This window comes from Staurois parvus, unplaced genomic scaffold, assembly GCF_062004578.1.
Source record: "Staurois parvus isolate SC_StPar_1 unplaced genomic scaffold, SC_StPar_1.0 ptg000202l, whole genome shotgun sequence".
In the NCBI taxonomy this organism is placed as follows: Eukaryota; Metazoa; Chordata; class Amphibia; order Anura; family Ranidae; genus Staurois; species Staurois parvus.
The window spans coordinates 153,036-168,625 of NW_028317998.1; the positions used below are offsets into that span (position 1 = coordinate 153,036).

A 15,590-nucleotide genomic window follows, 5' to 3' on the forward strand; every position below is an offset into this window, starting at 1 on the left:
ACACCAAACTGTGCAGTGAAATAACGTCCTTACAGGATGTCTTCAACTATGTGGTTGATAAATGTAAGGTGATGCACTTGGGGACTAAGAATATGCATGCATACTAGGGGGCATACAATTGGGGGAATCAATGGTGGAGAATGATCTGGGGGTTCTGGTAGATCACAAGCTTAACAATGGCATGGAATTCCAAGCTGTGGTTTCTAAAGCGAGCACAATTCTCTCGTATTAAAAAAGGTATAGACTCCAGAGAGATATCATTTTACTCCTGTACAAATCATTAGTAAGACCTCATCTAGAATATGCAGTTCAGTTTTGGGCACCAATTCACAAAAAGAACATTGGGGAACTGAAGAAAGTACAGAGAAGGGCAACCAAACTGATAATAGGCATGGAGGAGCTCAGCTATGAGGAAAGATTAGAGGAACTGAATTTATTCTCTCTTGAGAAGAGGATTTTAAGGGGCGATATGATCAACATGTATAAATACATCAGTGGTTCATATAGCGAACTCTGTGTAGAGCAATTCACCCCGAGGTCATCACAGAAGACAAGGGTGCGCTCTATGTCTGGAGAAATAGAAAGTTAATCTTCAAAACACGGAAAGGTTTCTTCACAGTGAGAGCTGTGAAATTGTGGAATAGACTCCCTCAAGAGTTGGTTCTGGCCAGCTCAGTGGATTGCTTTAAAAAAAGGCCTGGATTATTTCTAGGATACACAGAATATAACTGGTTACTAACATTTATAAGTAAAGTTGATCCAGGGAATATCTGATTGCCTCTCGGGGGCTCAGGAAGGAATTTTTTTCCCCTGCAGGAGCAAATTGGATCATGCTTTGTTGGGTTTTTTGCCTTCCTCTGGATCAACTGAGGGTATAGGATTAAAAAAGCAAGTTACACTTATGGTAACGCCTTTTCAGGAGTCTTAGGACAGCACCTTGGGAGACCTCGGCTCCTCCCCACCTGAGGAAACACCTCCACCGAAAATAAAAAATCTGGTCACTCCCCTCCGACCTCAGTTCACGCTCAAGCACCTCCGGTCACCTGGGGAGACACAACATAAGACACCAAAAAATCCAACAACACCTATCTCTTGAAAATCATACAACAGAGCGTGGGTAAGCAAAGCTGTCCTGAAAGACTCCTGGAAAAGGAGTTACCGTAAGTGTAACTTGCTTTTTCCCTTCTTTGTCTTTCAGGACAGCACCTTGAGAGGATAAGTGATCACTCATCCCTAGGGCGGGACCACTGCTTGCAGAACCCTACGTCCGACGGCTTGCACCTGCACCAAGACCAGGTCGAGTCTGTAATGTCGGATAAAGGTGCCATAACTGGACCAAGTTGCAGCTCTACAGATCTGCCCCAGGGAAGCACTGGCCCGTTTAGCTTGTATGGCCACCATGGCACGAGTAGAATGTGCCATGATGCCCTTTGGGACCTCCAGGCCCTCGGCCAGATACGCCTGCCTAATTGCTAGCCTTAGCCACCTAGCGAACGTGCGTCTGGAAGCTTTCTGGCCCTTCCTTACGCCCGAAAAAGAAACAAAAAAAAAACAAATCTTACTTTCGAAACACTTTCTAAATAAAAGGAGAGAACACACCTCGCATCCAGCGTGTGAAACCTTACCTCCTGGTCACACGAAGGATTAGAGCAAAACGAAGGCAAAATAATATCTTGACCGCTATGAAAACTCGAGGCCACTTTGGGTACAAAGGCCGGGTCCGTCCTGAATGTAACCCTATCTGTAAATACCTGAAAAAAGGGGCTCTGATTGACAGAGCTTTTAGTTCACTCACTCTTCTTGCAGTAGTAATCACTACAAGGAAAACCGTCTTGAAAGTCAGGGCCCTCAGGGAGCTCGAATCTAGAGGTTTAAAAACGGGGATCCCTGTTAGGGAAGGCCTGCCCATAGTGCAGGTGAAGTTCTGTGGCGCACAAATATGCGCATGTGCAGAGTCCTTACGAGCCAAACAGATGTGCAGGTACTTGGACATCGGCGCACTCGCACATGTGGCCGTGCGACTGTCACTAATGCTGGCGCCAAAAGGGCCATTTAAACTGGCTGCAGTAGTTGTCCCATTGCCGTATGGTCTTTTCCCTGCTCATGTTCCCCGATGCCTGTGATTGTCTCCTGATACCGAACCAGCCTGTTCCTGATCTCCCCTTGATTGCTTCCTGCCCTGACCTCCGTCTTGTCTTGGACTATTCTTCTGTCTCTGCTCCTGTCTGATCTTCCGTTACTGACCTGACCTTTAACCTGACTACTCTTCCTCCTGCCGCTGCAAGCCTGATCTGCCTGATCGATACCAAACCCGGCTCGTCTGACCCTGCATCCTCAGCACGCTACGCTTGAGTATCCATCCATCCTGCATGGCTACATCAGAACCCTGCTCCTTGCCTACAACTGATCACCTCACCTGCTATTACCAGACAGATCACAAGCACTCATACCCCACCATGCCCCTGCGACCGCTGTCTCACCATCAGCAGTCCTTGAGCCGGAGTTGTACGGGAAGCCTGCCTCTTCACGTCAGGATCACTATCCAGGTACGTGACAATCCCGTCAGTAAATTAAGCACCGTTGACAGATCCCATTTGGGAAACTGTGTAATCCCTGCCAGTCTCTGTCTGGACAAGGACCTAAAAAATCTAGCTATGAGTACCTCTTTGGCTAATGGAGACTAAGAAAACCGAGCCGATACTTGGCTCTTAAGTGTACTGACAGCTAAACCCTTGTCGTCCCCTGCCTGCAAAAACTCCAAGACCGACACCCAGCTATAAATGTCCATTAAGGCCTGGGAACACCATCTATTGAAGCACTTCCAGACCTTCAGATAGATTGCTCAGGTCTCTTTCTACTATCCATGAGCGTTGCAACTACCCTACCTGAGAGTCCCTTAGCTAACAAGAGCTGTTCTTCAGAAACCAAGCTGTCCGATTCCATTTGTCTACCCTGGGACACAGGACCGGGCCCTGAGATGGCAGGTCCTTCCGAAGTGGCAATACCCAAGGTGGACGTGTTGTTAAAGCCGCCAGAGTCGAAAACCACGCTCGTCAGGGCCAATATGGAGCTGTTAAAATCAGGGAGGTCCGCTCGGCTCTGAATGTTCTCAACACTGCCGGCAGCAAACAGACTGAGGAGGAAGGCCCAACACGGGAAAATCCCACTGCTGCGCCACAGCATCCACTGCCAATGCCCCATCCAACCGACTGAACGAGAAAAACACTGGGACTTTGGTGTTTTAGCTTGACGCAAATAGGTCTGACTGGAGACCCACACTCACTTATGATGACTTGGTAGACCTCCCCATTGAGTACCCATTCTGATTCCCTCAGCTGCTGCCTGCTGAGAAAATCGGCTACCTGATTTAAATCCCCCTTCAGGTGGACGGCAGATAAGGAGGCTAGATTTGTCTCTGCCCAAGAGAGCAACACCACAGTCAGGACCCATAGGGACCTGCTTCGAATCCCTCCCTGCCTGTTCACATAGGCTACCATGGTCGAATTGTCCGAGAGGACATGAAGGTGTCAGCCCTGAATCAAATCCCGGAAGGAAAGAAGGGCCCACCAAACTGCCCTGAGTTCCTTCCAGTTTGAGGACTCCCTCCTCTCTTCCCAGGACCAAGAGCCCTGCACCACGAACTCCCCCAGGTATGCTCACCACCCCTGGGCACTCGCATCCGTTGCGATTTGGCAACTGGGACATGCCAAAGCAACCCCTGGGTCAAATTGGCTGCTTTCCTCCACCATCAGAGGGACCTCTTCACCCTGGAGGGTATCCGTACCAGGGAGTCTAAAGATGCCTGCTGACGGTCCCAGATGCTCAAAATGAACAGCTGGAGGGGCTGTAGGTGTACCCTGCCCATTGTACCATCGGAATGGACGAGGTTAGAAGACCCAGTACTCGCACCACCATAGAAAGTGCTGCCCCTCGTGTCTTTTTAGGCCACAGCCAGAAGCCACGTCCTGGGAGAAGCCCCGCCTCTTCCGCCGGAAATGATGTCTCCCGTCATCTGGCCCGGCTCCAATGCCGGCACAGCGTGGGACAGCAGGACTCCTCCCTCTGGACACCAGACACGAGGACTCCCGGCTCACCAACACCCACTCCAGTGGGGGCCGGGGTGCAGCCCGACAGGTAAGCGCAGCCCGCCCCCCTGTCTCCTACAGAGGAGGCCCGCCTGTCACTGCACCACCGTGGAGGATAGAAACCCAGCTCTTTGGCGCAAAACCCCCACAGCTTCATCTCTCCCTTCACCAGGCCCTCTCGGTTCCCTGACCGCTCCTGGACATAGCATGTCTCCCCACCGGAGGAAGCACCGAAAACTGAGGTCGGAGGGAAGTGACAATCTACACATTCTAGGAGGATGGACTATTCTGCGTTCTCCCCTGCAGACTATTCCTCGGATGCAGACTATTCCTCAGATTCAGACCTGAGGTGAGCCTTCTTCTCAAGAGTTTTATTTTGGGTGGAGGAGTTTCCTCAAGTGGGGAGGAGCCGAGGTCTCAAGGTGCTGTCCTGAAAGACGAAGGGAAACACTTTTATTTTATTTTTTAATGGTTGAACTGGGATGGACTTTTTTCTTTTTTTTCCAGACAGACTATGTAACTAAGACGTATGCTGCTCCTGTTACACCAAAGCCTGGTGGTCTGAACATACCCTCTGCAACTGGTGGCTGCACGTGCACATGCTCCTTAGATGGGGGAGAACGGTCAGGATTTGATCATCTGATGGTGGCATTGTGGCTCCCACATATGTAGATTGCAGTTCTGCTGTTCACCATTGGGTGTCTCCATATCCAACAGTTCATAGAAATTAGTCATCTCCTGATGCTGGCTGCTGGGAGAGAATTTAGCCCCTCCTCGGCTACTCTATTTTGCCTGTATGCCCTTGAGCCATGTGCCTGCTACTCTGCTCCTACTTGCTGGAATTTGTTTCTGTTTACCCTCCCACTGCCCTGACTTATTCCCCGCTCCTTTGGCTTGATCTGCCGTATAGCACCCTGGCATATATACTTACGATACCTCTTTATTCTTAACCTGCATATAAATTAGTTTGCATATCATTCTCAGTCTCACTGACAGACCCAACCAGGACAGGGGCTATTAGAGTGGACTGGGGGCTAGCCTTCTACCCACTCACAGGTCTGCAAAAAAAATTCTCAAGAGCTGTTTTGGTTATTCCATATAATCTATGTTTTTTGGTGCGCTGAATCCGAAAATGACCTCCATTTTGTCATAGGACATCACGTTTCCTGACAATTTAGGGAACTATGTAGATTGTAAGCTCGAAAGAGCAGGGCCCTCGAACCCCTCGTGTATTGTATTGTACTGTATTGTCTCATGTTCTGTCCCCCCCGCTAATGTACAGCACTGAGCAAACCCTTTGGCGCTATATAAACACTGTATAATAATAATAATAAATAAGGCAATAAATGGAAATACAATTAAAGTTTATTAAATTTTTTTCATGAAAATCCTTTTTTGAACTGAAATGAGCTCACCTACACACACTAAACTCAATAATTCTTCCCTGTGAGGCTCCTCTTCATGCATTTACGCTTGTGAGTAGCATCTGGAATGTCTCTCTGAAGCATCCAACAATAGTCTGCCATCATTGTAATGCTCCATTTTCCCTGGTATCTCCTTTTCATCTCTTTAATGTCTTGGTGGAATAGTTTACCTTGTTCCTCACTCACAGCTCCCAAATTTTCAGGAAAGTAGTCAAGGTGGGACTGGAGGAAATGCACTTTCAAACTCATCAGGCAACCTAAAGCTTGAAATGCTTTCAGCATTCGTCCGACGATCTTTTTGTAGGGAGGATCTTTGTTATTGCCTAAAAATTTCTGTACGACTTCTTTAAATGCAATCCACCCTTCTTTTTGAAGGTATTGACAAACTCTTGATCAACTATAAGCCTTCTAATGTCTGGTCTGACGAACACACCTTCCTTCAATTTTGCCTCCGACAGGCATGGAAACTTGGTCACCAAGTATTTGAAAAATTCTCCATCTCTTGGAAGTGATTTTACGAATTGCTTCATCAATCCCAATTTTATGTGGAGAGGTGGTAGAAGAACTTTATGGGAAGGTACCAAAGTTTCTCAGAGAACATTTTTTTCACCGACGGTTAGCACCCTCGGCTGCCAACTCTTCTTGGTCCAGTGATTTTGTCGGTCTCGACTGTCCTATAGACACAGAAAACAAGGGTATTTGGTATACCCAGCTTGTTGCCCGAGCAGCATGCACAAGACCTTCAAGTCCCCACACACTTGCCAACCATGGTCTTCATATTTAAGTTTATGAAGAACCAATTCCATGTTCTCCTAGGTTTCCTTCAAGTGTACGGAATGACCTACAGGTATGAAAGCGTAAAAACCACCGTTGGAGTAAAACTGCTTTGAGACTTTTTGAAGAATCTATAATTTTGCATTTTGTGGCAAATCATGACATCTAGGAGTTTTTTCAATATTTTATTTGTTTTCAGCACACCAAAATACATGGAAATTAGATGAAAATAATTAAACAGCTTTTTAGTCACAGACCTGTGATATGGCCCATAGAGAGCAGATCAATCTCTGATAGACAACTTGATGAATGCTGAGAGCAAGACTTGAATTAATTCTCTGAGTAAAGACAATAACAGCTTCCCTTCTGGAGTGGATGGAAAGGTGTAATATTAATCTTGTACAGGTTAATGGTCAGATAACATATGGGACCCTCCTGCAGACTGGGTTGGAGAAGCTCCTCCACAGAAAATAGATTTATCAACAATCTCCCTCATGAAATCTATGACGATAGAGGAATTCCACTTTTTCAGACTGTTGGGGTATTGTATGAGCTTTGTCTTATGATGGACAGATTATACAAGTGAACGCAAATACCTGAAAGACACGATGTGTAATGTACTTGCATATTCCGAAGTGGGCTTTTTGCCGGGCTGTCTGCAATGGACTCCCTGATTAATCAAAGCATTGTCTCAGTGCTTGGCTGTTTGATTAGCTTAGTATTAGACCACTGTTAGCTTTACGATTTACAGTTTGTACGGTTAAGAAAAATGCAATCAAGCTTTTACCTAATCAGTGTGGGATGTTTATCCCAGTGTGTAATATTTGTTTTTATTGCCTCTATTTCAGTGTATAAAAACGTATTTCTTTTGAAGAGTTCCAGTTTTTGAACCCAAGCTAGTGTAGTCTAGTCTTAGGTGTAATTCCTAGCTACAATACCTTGGTTTTGTGTTCAAGCAGTGAGAAAGCAGTTCTGATGGAATCACCCAACCAGGGTGACAGGCGGTCTGTCACATACATTGAGGGAATCTGAAACTAGTGAGCCAGCCGAAATAAGATTTTGATGACAAATGTTAGTCAAAGTGGAGAAGAAGAAAAGAAAAAAAAAAAAAAGAAGAAGAAAACAAAAAGATTATTGTAGAAACTTCTCCAGAGAAGAGGTCCATCGCCTAATGATACCAGCAAAAAACTGGGATTATGAGGGTGCATAAAGAGGCATTCTGAGTAAAGCTTTGTCAGTGTCCAATCACCTGAAGGTAGATGCAAATACCCACAGCCTATGGACTACGTATCCTATGTCCTGTACTGTGTGATTAAGATCATGTGTTTTTAGCCCTGTTAAAAGATTTCTCATCACTGTGTATCCTGACAGTGAGGGGAAATCTTCCCAACTGGAACTACAGTAATATAAAACCTATAACCCTTCAGCACTTCTAGAAAACGTTTTGACTGGAGTTGGACTAAATGAGTTACTGAATGAGCCTAGGACAAAAAAGGTAAAAAAGGAGATGTTTTTGGTATCTTACTGTGATTAATAGGACTAATTTATGGGAATAGCAACCTAAAATCCCTAGCCAACAGATATGATTGGCTAGATCAGCAAGGGCTCAGTAGCATTTTTACAAAGAGGGAGTGGATCATTTTAGCCCAGAGACAAGTTTGACACGAGTTATAGCAATTTTTTTTTTTTTTTTTTTCTCAGCAATTTCCACCAGATTTCAAATTGTAAAACAGATGGATTAAGGCTACCAAGTTTACATTAAAACAAGCCAAAAAGGTTTTGCAATACCATCAGAAGCTAGCTGAAAAGTGGCTGAAGCAGACAGAAAACTACTAATCGAGTTCTATGTGGATACTCACTTAAAGATCAATGAAAGGGCAGTTATTTCAAGTTGTCCAGCACTCTCCTAAGACCAAAATGATAATATTGAAGACCAACATAAATTGAAACCAGTAACAGAAATTGGAAGACTTGCATGCTAATCGATGAAGGAAGAGATGTTTACTGGATCTCTAATAGCCAGCAAGCATTCACTTAACACAAACTGTGCAGAAACATTCATTCCCACAAACAAATCACTCTGCGTGCAAATACCCACAATAAGCAGTCATGTTTTACCTTGGGGTCTTCTAACCGCTCCAGGTATTTTTCAAAAGGACCTTCCACATACTAGGAACAAGACATTTGACAGTTTTCATAAGGGTGCAATACATTCTAGAAACCCTCATCCCCTCACAAGACATTCAAGTATTCTCTTTAAAATGCTGTGCGGATTTCACATCCACAGTAAATTAAGGAGCAAAAATCTCTGTACCTGGTGGTGTCAAAGTCCTATTAAGAACAAGACATATGATACCCCAATAATTAAATGTCATATCTTCAGTCTCTGTAGAAGGATCCTCATTGAACCTCCATGTAACCAGCACATCAGTACCACCACTAAACAATGGAGTCTACCCCCTGGAGAATAACTAGTAAAGCATATTTTCTACTGTACCAACAGCTAAAAATGTCTAGTTTGCTTCTCCTCTATAGGAACATAATACAATTTATTTATGTAATGGTTTACGTCAAACTCACAGATTCAAATAGCTTTTCATTCTTCCTCATAAAAGCTACACATATTTTACGAATCTCATTGTGGTGAATCTGGCAGTAGAAGAGCTGAAAATAAAAAAAAAAATAAAATAAGCACAAGTAGATCTAAACAGGTACAAAAACCATCAAACGTGTACACAATACTGCTTTCATTTGCATTAAGTGGAGGTATGTGAAATTTGCAGAACAGATTTAAAGTAAATCTGTAGGCTCAACATACAGTAGCTTAGGACCACAAGCCCAGAGAGCAGGTACTTTCACTCCCTGCAAAATCCTAAAGGCCAATATGTTTATATGGCCAACAGAAAGGCATGGGTCTAGGAGAAGACAGGCTAGGGATAAAACGGTCAATCCTTTGAAGAATTATGAGCCCTTGGTTTTCAAGTCATGCATACATACATACACATATATACATACATGCATACACACACACACACACACACACACACACACACACACACATACTCTGAGCTTTGTCTTATGCTGGACATATACAATTGAACGCAAACACCTGAAAGGCAATATGTGTAATGTACTTGCATAGTGCAGAGTGGGCTTTTTGCTGGGCTGTCTGCAGTGGACTCCCTGATTAATCAAATCATTGTCTCGGTGCTTGGCTGTTGATGAGCTTACAGTTAATTAGACCACTGTTAGCTGTACTGTTTACCATTTGCACTGTTAAGGATAATGCAATCAAGCTTTTACCTAATCCGTGTGGGATGTTTATCCCAATGTGTAATATTTGTTTTTATCTCGGTCGGAATCACCCAACCAGGGCGACAGGCGGTCCGTCACATACATTGAGGGAAGCTGAAACAACTAGTGAGCCAGCCAGAAATTAGATTAGATGTATGCCTTCTGAAGAGAGCAAGAAAATAAAAAACCATGCGAAAGTGCAGTACATCCACACAAAGGTCTTTGTCCACATTAAAAGCGCTCATTTTATTGCACATGCAGGGCAGCGCAAAACAGCCAAGCTCTTATTTCACAGTGTTTTGGATCATTCTAGCCCTTTGTCAAGCTAGCAGCAAACTCGACAAAAAAAGGGCTAGACATTGTCTGAAAATTTCAGACTGTTTAAAAAAAAAAAAAAATCTGAAATGTCTTTGTGCAAACTGTGAATGGTCACCTGCCTTTACCTCCTCTATACATTATAAGCAAAATGGTAGCTCCCAATGGTAAAATAACTAGATATCTGGGGACAGATTTGAGGAAACAATTTTGTCCACTTATAATCTTGAGCGTTTATACCTTCATTCTTATGTTGCATCAGTTTCTGCAAACCTTGACAAGAAAAGGGTTTTTTGTTTTTTTTTAACCATATTTGTGTCTAATGTGAACATGGATTTGCCACTATGTAGCCTATATATTTATATTTGCAATATTGGAGTTTATGGCATATGACATTGTATCATTGTCCTTAAATCATACAATTCCTAAGCAACTGCAATGCTAAAAAAGGAACCAACAAGAGTAGCTGTTACAATTTTATGCAGGGGTATTTTTTCCCCCATTCTTCCAGTGCCCATGGTTGCATTAGAATATCTGGGTGTGTTTTTTGTTTTTTTTTCTTCCACACACTAACACAAATTGTATCACTATTGGTAGCAAACCATATGTCATTGCACAGGGGGAGTGCGTATGATGGGTTGAAGACAGATGACAGTCTTGAACGGAAAAAAAATAAAAACCCCAAAACACAGATTAGGAAACCTACTCTTTAGCCACTTAGCCTGCAGGTTTTGGGAAAGAGGTCTATTTTGAAAATACTGATGGGAGCAAACTATGGGTGAGTTAAAACACTACCTCCAACACACGATGCAGCGCACTGCAATATGCAGTAATGCAGTACAAGGAGTTGTGGTGCATGGTGTCTGACAATGGACTACATTTTTGTTTAGGTCTGTTTCTATTGGCAGCCTATTCAAAACTAATAGGCTGCCTTAATGCAACACATGTAAGTGTGATACAAGGTACATGTGGCATTTTTCTCATTGCAGCACAGCACAACATATTGCATTACCATGCGTTGTGGTGCACAGCAACACATCCATCAGAGCTGCATTGGGGTGTCATTCAAAATACCAGAGCACTGCAAATGTATGATTCAGCCCTTATTGTGCAGCTGAAATCTTTTAGAAGATTGCACCTTCATGTCAGGATGCAGCAAAATGACAGTATAAGCTTTGCTGCTTGCAAGTGTAAGAAAGAGAAGAGTGCATGGCCATGCCAAAGACATGCACAGGCACATAATACAGCCCATGGTCCTATAAACAATACTGCAGCAATTTGCACTTGTGCACATATTAAAGGCGCACACTGAGAAGTTGCTCAGTGGTCATCTGCTTCTGTGACCTGTACTCTATCAAAATGTTTAAAGTATAACTAAAAAGGCAAGACTTTTTCAATTATTATTGAAAGAAAATACAATTTTGTGTTGTCCCCAGAAAAGTAAGAGGGGAAATCTTCTAATGGGGACACTAGTTCTGACGACCTAGGGGTCAGTCCCCAAGAAAACCAACCGCTAGTCTTACAGCATTTCTACAAACCTTCCAGGATGACACACCTGAGAGATGAGAGGCTCTTCTACATAGGCACTCCCAAATTACTAACTTGTGATTCAACCTCCCCCCCTCCTCAATAGAGTGGGAAGTAGGCCTGCCTTCCTGCATAAGAAATTAGCAGATGGTCGGACCCCCTAAAATCTTTGGCCCTATGCAGATCGTGAGGAGACACCTCCGCACAGCAAGACGGTGGAATTTCTCTTTCTTTCCTGGGATTATCACAGACCCTATCTGGCAGGAATAATTCTTTCCCTGGTCACCAAAAACTGTTTACCTAAAAGGCTCTCTAGCTAATCTAGTGTCAAGAAAAACTGAAAGTGCAGCAATTTGTACTCGAAGGGTGCCAACTGCCACCCTTCTCTCAACACCATCCTGAAGAAACTCCAGGATTATAGGAACAGAGGTAGAGGATACCAGTTTCAGTTTGCACCATGAACAAAAGATTTTCCATACTTTGAGTAAACTTCCCTGGTTACAGGCTGCTTAGAAGGGTGTAACTCTGTCCGAACAACCCTTACTTTTTAGGATCTGGCACTAACTTCTGGAGGACTCGCGGGATTAACGGTAGGGTGGGGAATAGCATATGCCAGCATGATCTCTCACAAAAAGTTCTATTTCCAACTTGCCAAACCATTGGACCAAGGCCTGAAAGACCTTCAGGTCCAGCTCCCATCCCCCAGTCTGATCAGCTGGTGACTGAGGAGGTCTTCCTCTTGGTTGCTGGTCCCTTTTATATGAACTGCTGCTAGGGAAAGAACCTTCCCTTTGGCCCAACCCAGGATCTCCTTGAACAGGTCCATGAGATATCTGGATCTGGTTCCACCCTGAAGGAACAGGTAGGCGACTGTGGTGGTATTGTCAGAGCTGACCTGAACCTCCCTGCCTAAGATACTGTTCTTGAAAGCCTTCAGGGTTTTGCCTACCGCAAAAGTTCCCTGGAGTTGGACAGACTGGGAAATTGCCTTGTCCCAAGGACCTTGGGCTTTGGCATCCCCCAAGTGAGCACCCCACCCCCAGGATCTTGCATCTGTGACCACTTTTTGGGGGTCACAGGGCCTGCCTTCCTACAGGCTTCTGGGGGTTACACACCATTCTAGTGAGGATTTTACCTGTGGAGTGAGGACTAATATTTTGTCCTGGGATTTTTTCCTTCATGTTCCAGCATGGCAGAAGGCAGGACTGCGGGTCTCTTGAGTGGAATTGTGCCTACAATAGGGCCAAGATACCTGCCAACATCAGACCTTGTACCCTCCAGACCACCCTTGGAAAAATTAAAGGAGACTATCAGGTCCCTCACTGACAGGAGTATCTTCTGCACCTTATCCCTCAATAGAAAGTTTGAGCTCTTGTGTCCACCACATAGCCTAAAAAGGTTTTGACCTGCTCGAGCTCAAGAGAGGATTTTTTGTTCACTATCCAGCCCAGAGACTCCAGGCTGGTGATCACCCTGCCAGTGTCTGCCTTCACCTGGACAGCAGAGGGACCAAATATCGGAAGATAGTCTAAACAGGGAATCGAGGATATCCCTTGAAGGTGCAGGAGTGCCACTGCTTCGGCTAGGATTTTTGTAAAAATCCTTGGACTGGCCGCTAGTCCAAAAGGAAGAGTCCTAAACTGCCAGTTGACAGTTTCTTCCTCGATTATGATTGCAAACCTTAAGTATGCTTGATGTTCCAGATGAATTGGGAAATGCAATTAGGCATTTGACTATGCTGGACCTCAAGGTTGCCTTTCTCAGGAGATTTTTGCGTACTGAGTAAATTTACATTGAAAATCTTTTGTGCTCCAAGAATTTGTTCAGGTTTCTGAGCTTTATAATTAGGCAGTATTTTCCTGAAGGTTTGCAAAAACATGGGAGTAAAACTGGTATTGTTGGCTTTTGGGTACAGGTACAACCACCAAGTGATCCGCCAGCTCCTGAACTCCTTCCAAGAGAGCTTCCCTCTTGAAGGCGTCCGGAAGAAAGCAGGTTAGGGTGATCATTTGTGGGGGCCTTGACGAAAATGCCAGGTGATAGCCCTCTCGTACTACTAGGCAAATGTAGGCACTGAGATTTTCTCCCACTGGGAAGCAAAATGTGACAGACAGCCCCCTACCCTGAACCTGGCGTCATTTGGTTTCTTTAGTGCTGGGGACTGGAGAGGAAAACAGCATATTTCTCCTTGCCTTCCCCTCCCATTGCCCCATTTCTTCTTCGGTTCCTTTTTGGTCCTCTGCTGGTTCTTCTCTGAGGAGCCTTGAAAAAAAAGTCTTATATAAATTTTCCCTCTTGGGTTTAACTGGGAATTTCTTCCCCTGCTTAGAGGACCTGGACAACACAGTGTCCAACCCTGGGCCGAACAGCAGGGAGCCTTCAAAGGGGAGACCACACAGTGTACCTTTCGAAGTTAAGTTGCAATGCTTTAACCCAGATAGCCCTTCTGGCTGAATGAGTTCGCCTGTTTTAGCTGAGGCTTTAACAGCTTCGACCACAGCATCCGCCAGGTAGGCTACTGCCTTCCCTATCACGGAGAGGGAATCTAGCACTTTATCTGACTTGGTCCCCTGCGACAGCGGTTTGGTCAGTCTTTCTATCCATAAGTATGTATTTCTGGCAATGCAGAGAGAGAGAGAGAGAGAGAGAGAGGGGGGGGGGGGGGAGTGTGAGTGTGTGTGAGAGAGAGAGAGAGAGAGAGGGGGGGGGGGAGTGTGAGTGTGTGAGAGAGAGAGAGAGAGAGAGAGAGAGGGGGGGGGGGAGTGTGAGTGTGTGTGAGAGAGAGAGAGAGAGAGAGAGAGAGAGAGAGAGAGAGAGAGGGGGGGGGGAGTGTGAGTGTGTGTGAGAGAGAGAGAGAGAGAGAGAGAGGGGGGGGGGAGTGTGAGTGTGTGAGAGAGAGAGAGAGAGAGAGAGAGAGAGAGAGGGGGGGGGGAGAGTGTGAGTGTGTGAGAGAGAGAGAGGGGGGGGGGAGAGTGTGAGTGTGTGAGAGAGAGGGGGGGAGAGTGTGAGTGTGTGAGAGAGAGAGGGGGGGGGAGAGAGCGAGAGCGAGCGAGAGCGAGCGCGAGAGAGAGCGAGAGAGAGAGAGCGAGAGAGAGCGAGAGAGAGCGAGAGAGAGCGAGAGAGAGCGAGAGAGAGCGAGTGTATGTGTGAGTATGTAATTTTTTTTTTTTTTTTAATTTCTTTTGGAGTGAATGATAATCATTTGAATCAATTTTACACTCTGTACACCACTAGTACTTTGTTGCACCACCTCTGGCTTTTATAACGGCTTGAATTCTCTGAGGCTTAGATTTAACTATCGACAAACCGTATGTTTCAGTCCAGCACCAACTTTCTCTTATTGCAGTTGCCAGAACAGCTTTGTAGGTTGGAGCCTTGTCATGGACCATTTTCTTTTATTTCCACCATAGATTCTCAGGACTATTTGCAGGCCATGCCAGGTTTACTTTCCTCCTCATCCCTGGCTTGGGCTTGAAGAAGCAGCTGAGAAGACTGCAGGAATAAACTGGGGCCCCTTCTGGCATTAATGCTTTCCTGTGAGGATGGCCCTTCCTTAGGAGTTAGCTCCTCTGGGCCTGGGCCCTGCGGTTGTGCCGAGGTTCAAAAAGACTGGAGGATGTCTACCATCTCTGCTTGCATAGATGCTAGGAAATCTTTCAACAAGCCTGAAGTCTCTTTCCCTTCCAGCTTAATGCATCTATAGCAAAATGGTTTAGGATGGGACCTAGCTTGCTTCTCCTCACAAGAATTACATTTTCTAGAGGCGCTAGAGCCCGCGGGTACAGAAGGCTGTCTTCTCAGGGGAATCCTAGGTTCCACTTGAGGATTCTGAAACAGAAGAGGAACACCAATTGCTTAGTCTCTCTCTTCCTATCCCCCTCCGGCTGCCAGGGTTAAACATAATTAACTAGGCGAGGGGATCTTGCACCCACCTGGTCTGACCAGGCTGACCCAACATGGTCCATTTGGGCCCTGTCTCCCGTTTTAGCACTCCCCCTCAAGAAAGGAACTCACTGAGCCCAGACTTTGACTTGCCCACAGTCACCAGTGCTGCCATCCTTTCCTCCTCCATGAGGTGGTTTGGCTTGGTCGCTGCTGCAGATGCCAGGTGTGCCATCCTGGACTGTCAGTCGACGGTTGTAAGCCACCCTGCTGTCCTCCTCACACCCCA

The 15,590-nt window shown here is 45.3% G+C and overlaps 1 protein-coding gene across 1 annotated transcript in view; it reads right to left on the reverse strand.

Moving 5' to 3' along the window:
* LOC149461422 (UDP-N-acetylglucosamine transferase subunit ALG13-like) overlaps window positions 1-15,590 on the reverse strand; it is a 180,923-nt gene that overhangs the window by 145,007 nt on the left and 20,326 nt on the right. Inside the window, exons 2-4 of the mRNA XM_089678257.1 lie at window positions 8,864-8,947; window positions 8,402-8,452; window positions 8,143-8,189 (exon numbers count right to left, since the gene is read on the reverse strand). Coding sequence (XP_089534383.1) covers window positions 8,143-8,189; window positions 8,402-8,452; window positions 8,864-8,947 — 182 coding nt within the window. The remainder of the gene's footprint in view (window positions 1-8,142; window positions 8,190-8,401; window positions 8,453-8,863; window positions 8,948-15,590) is intronic.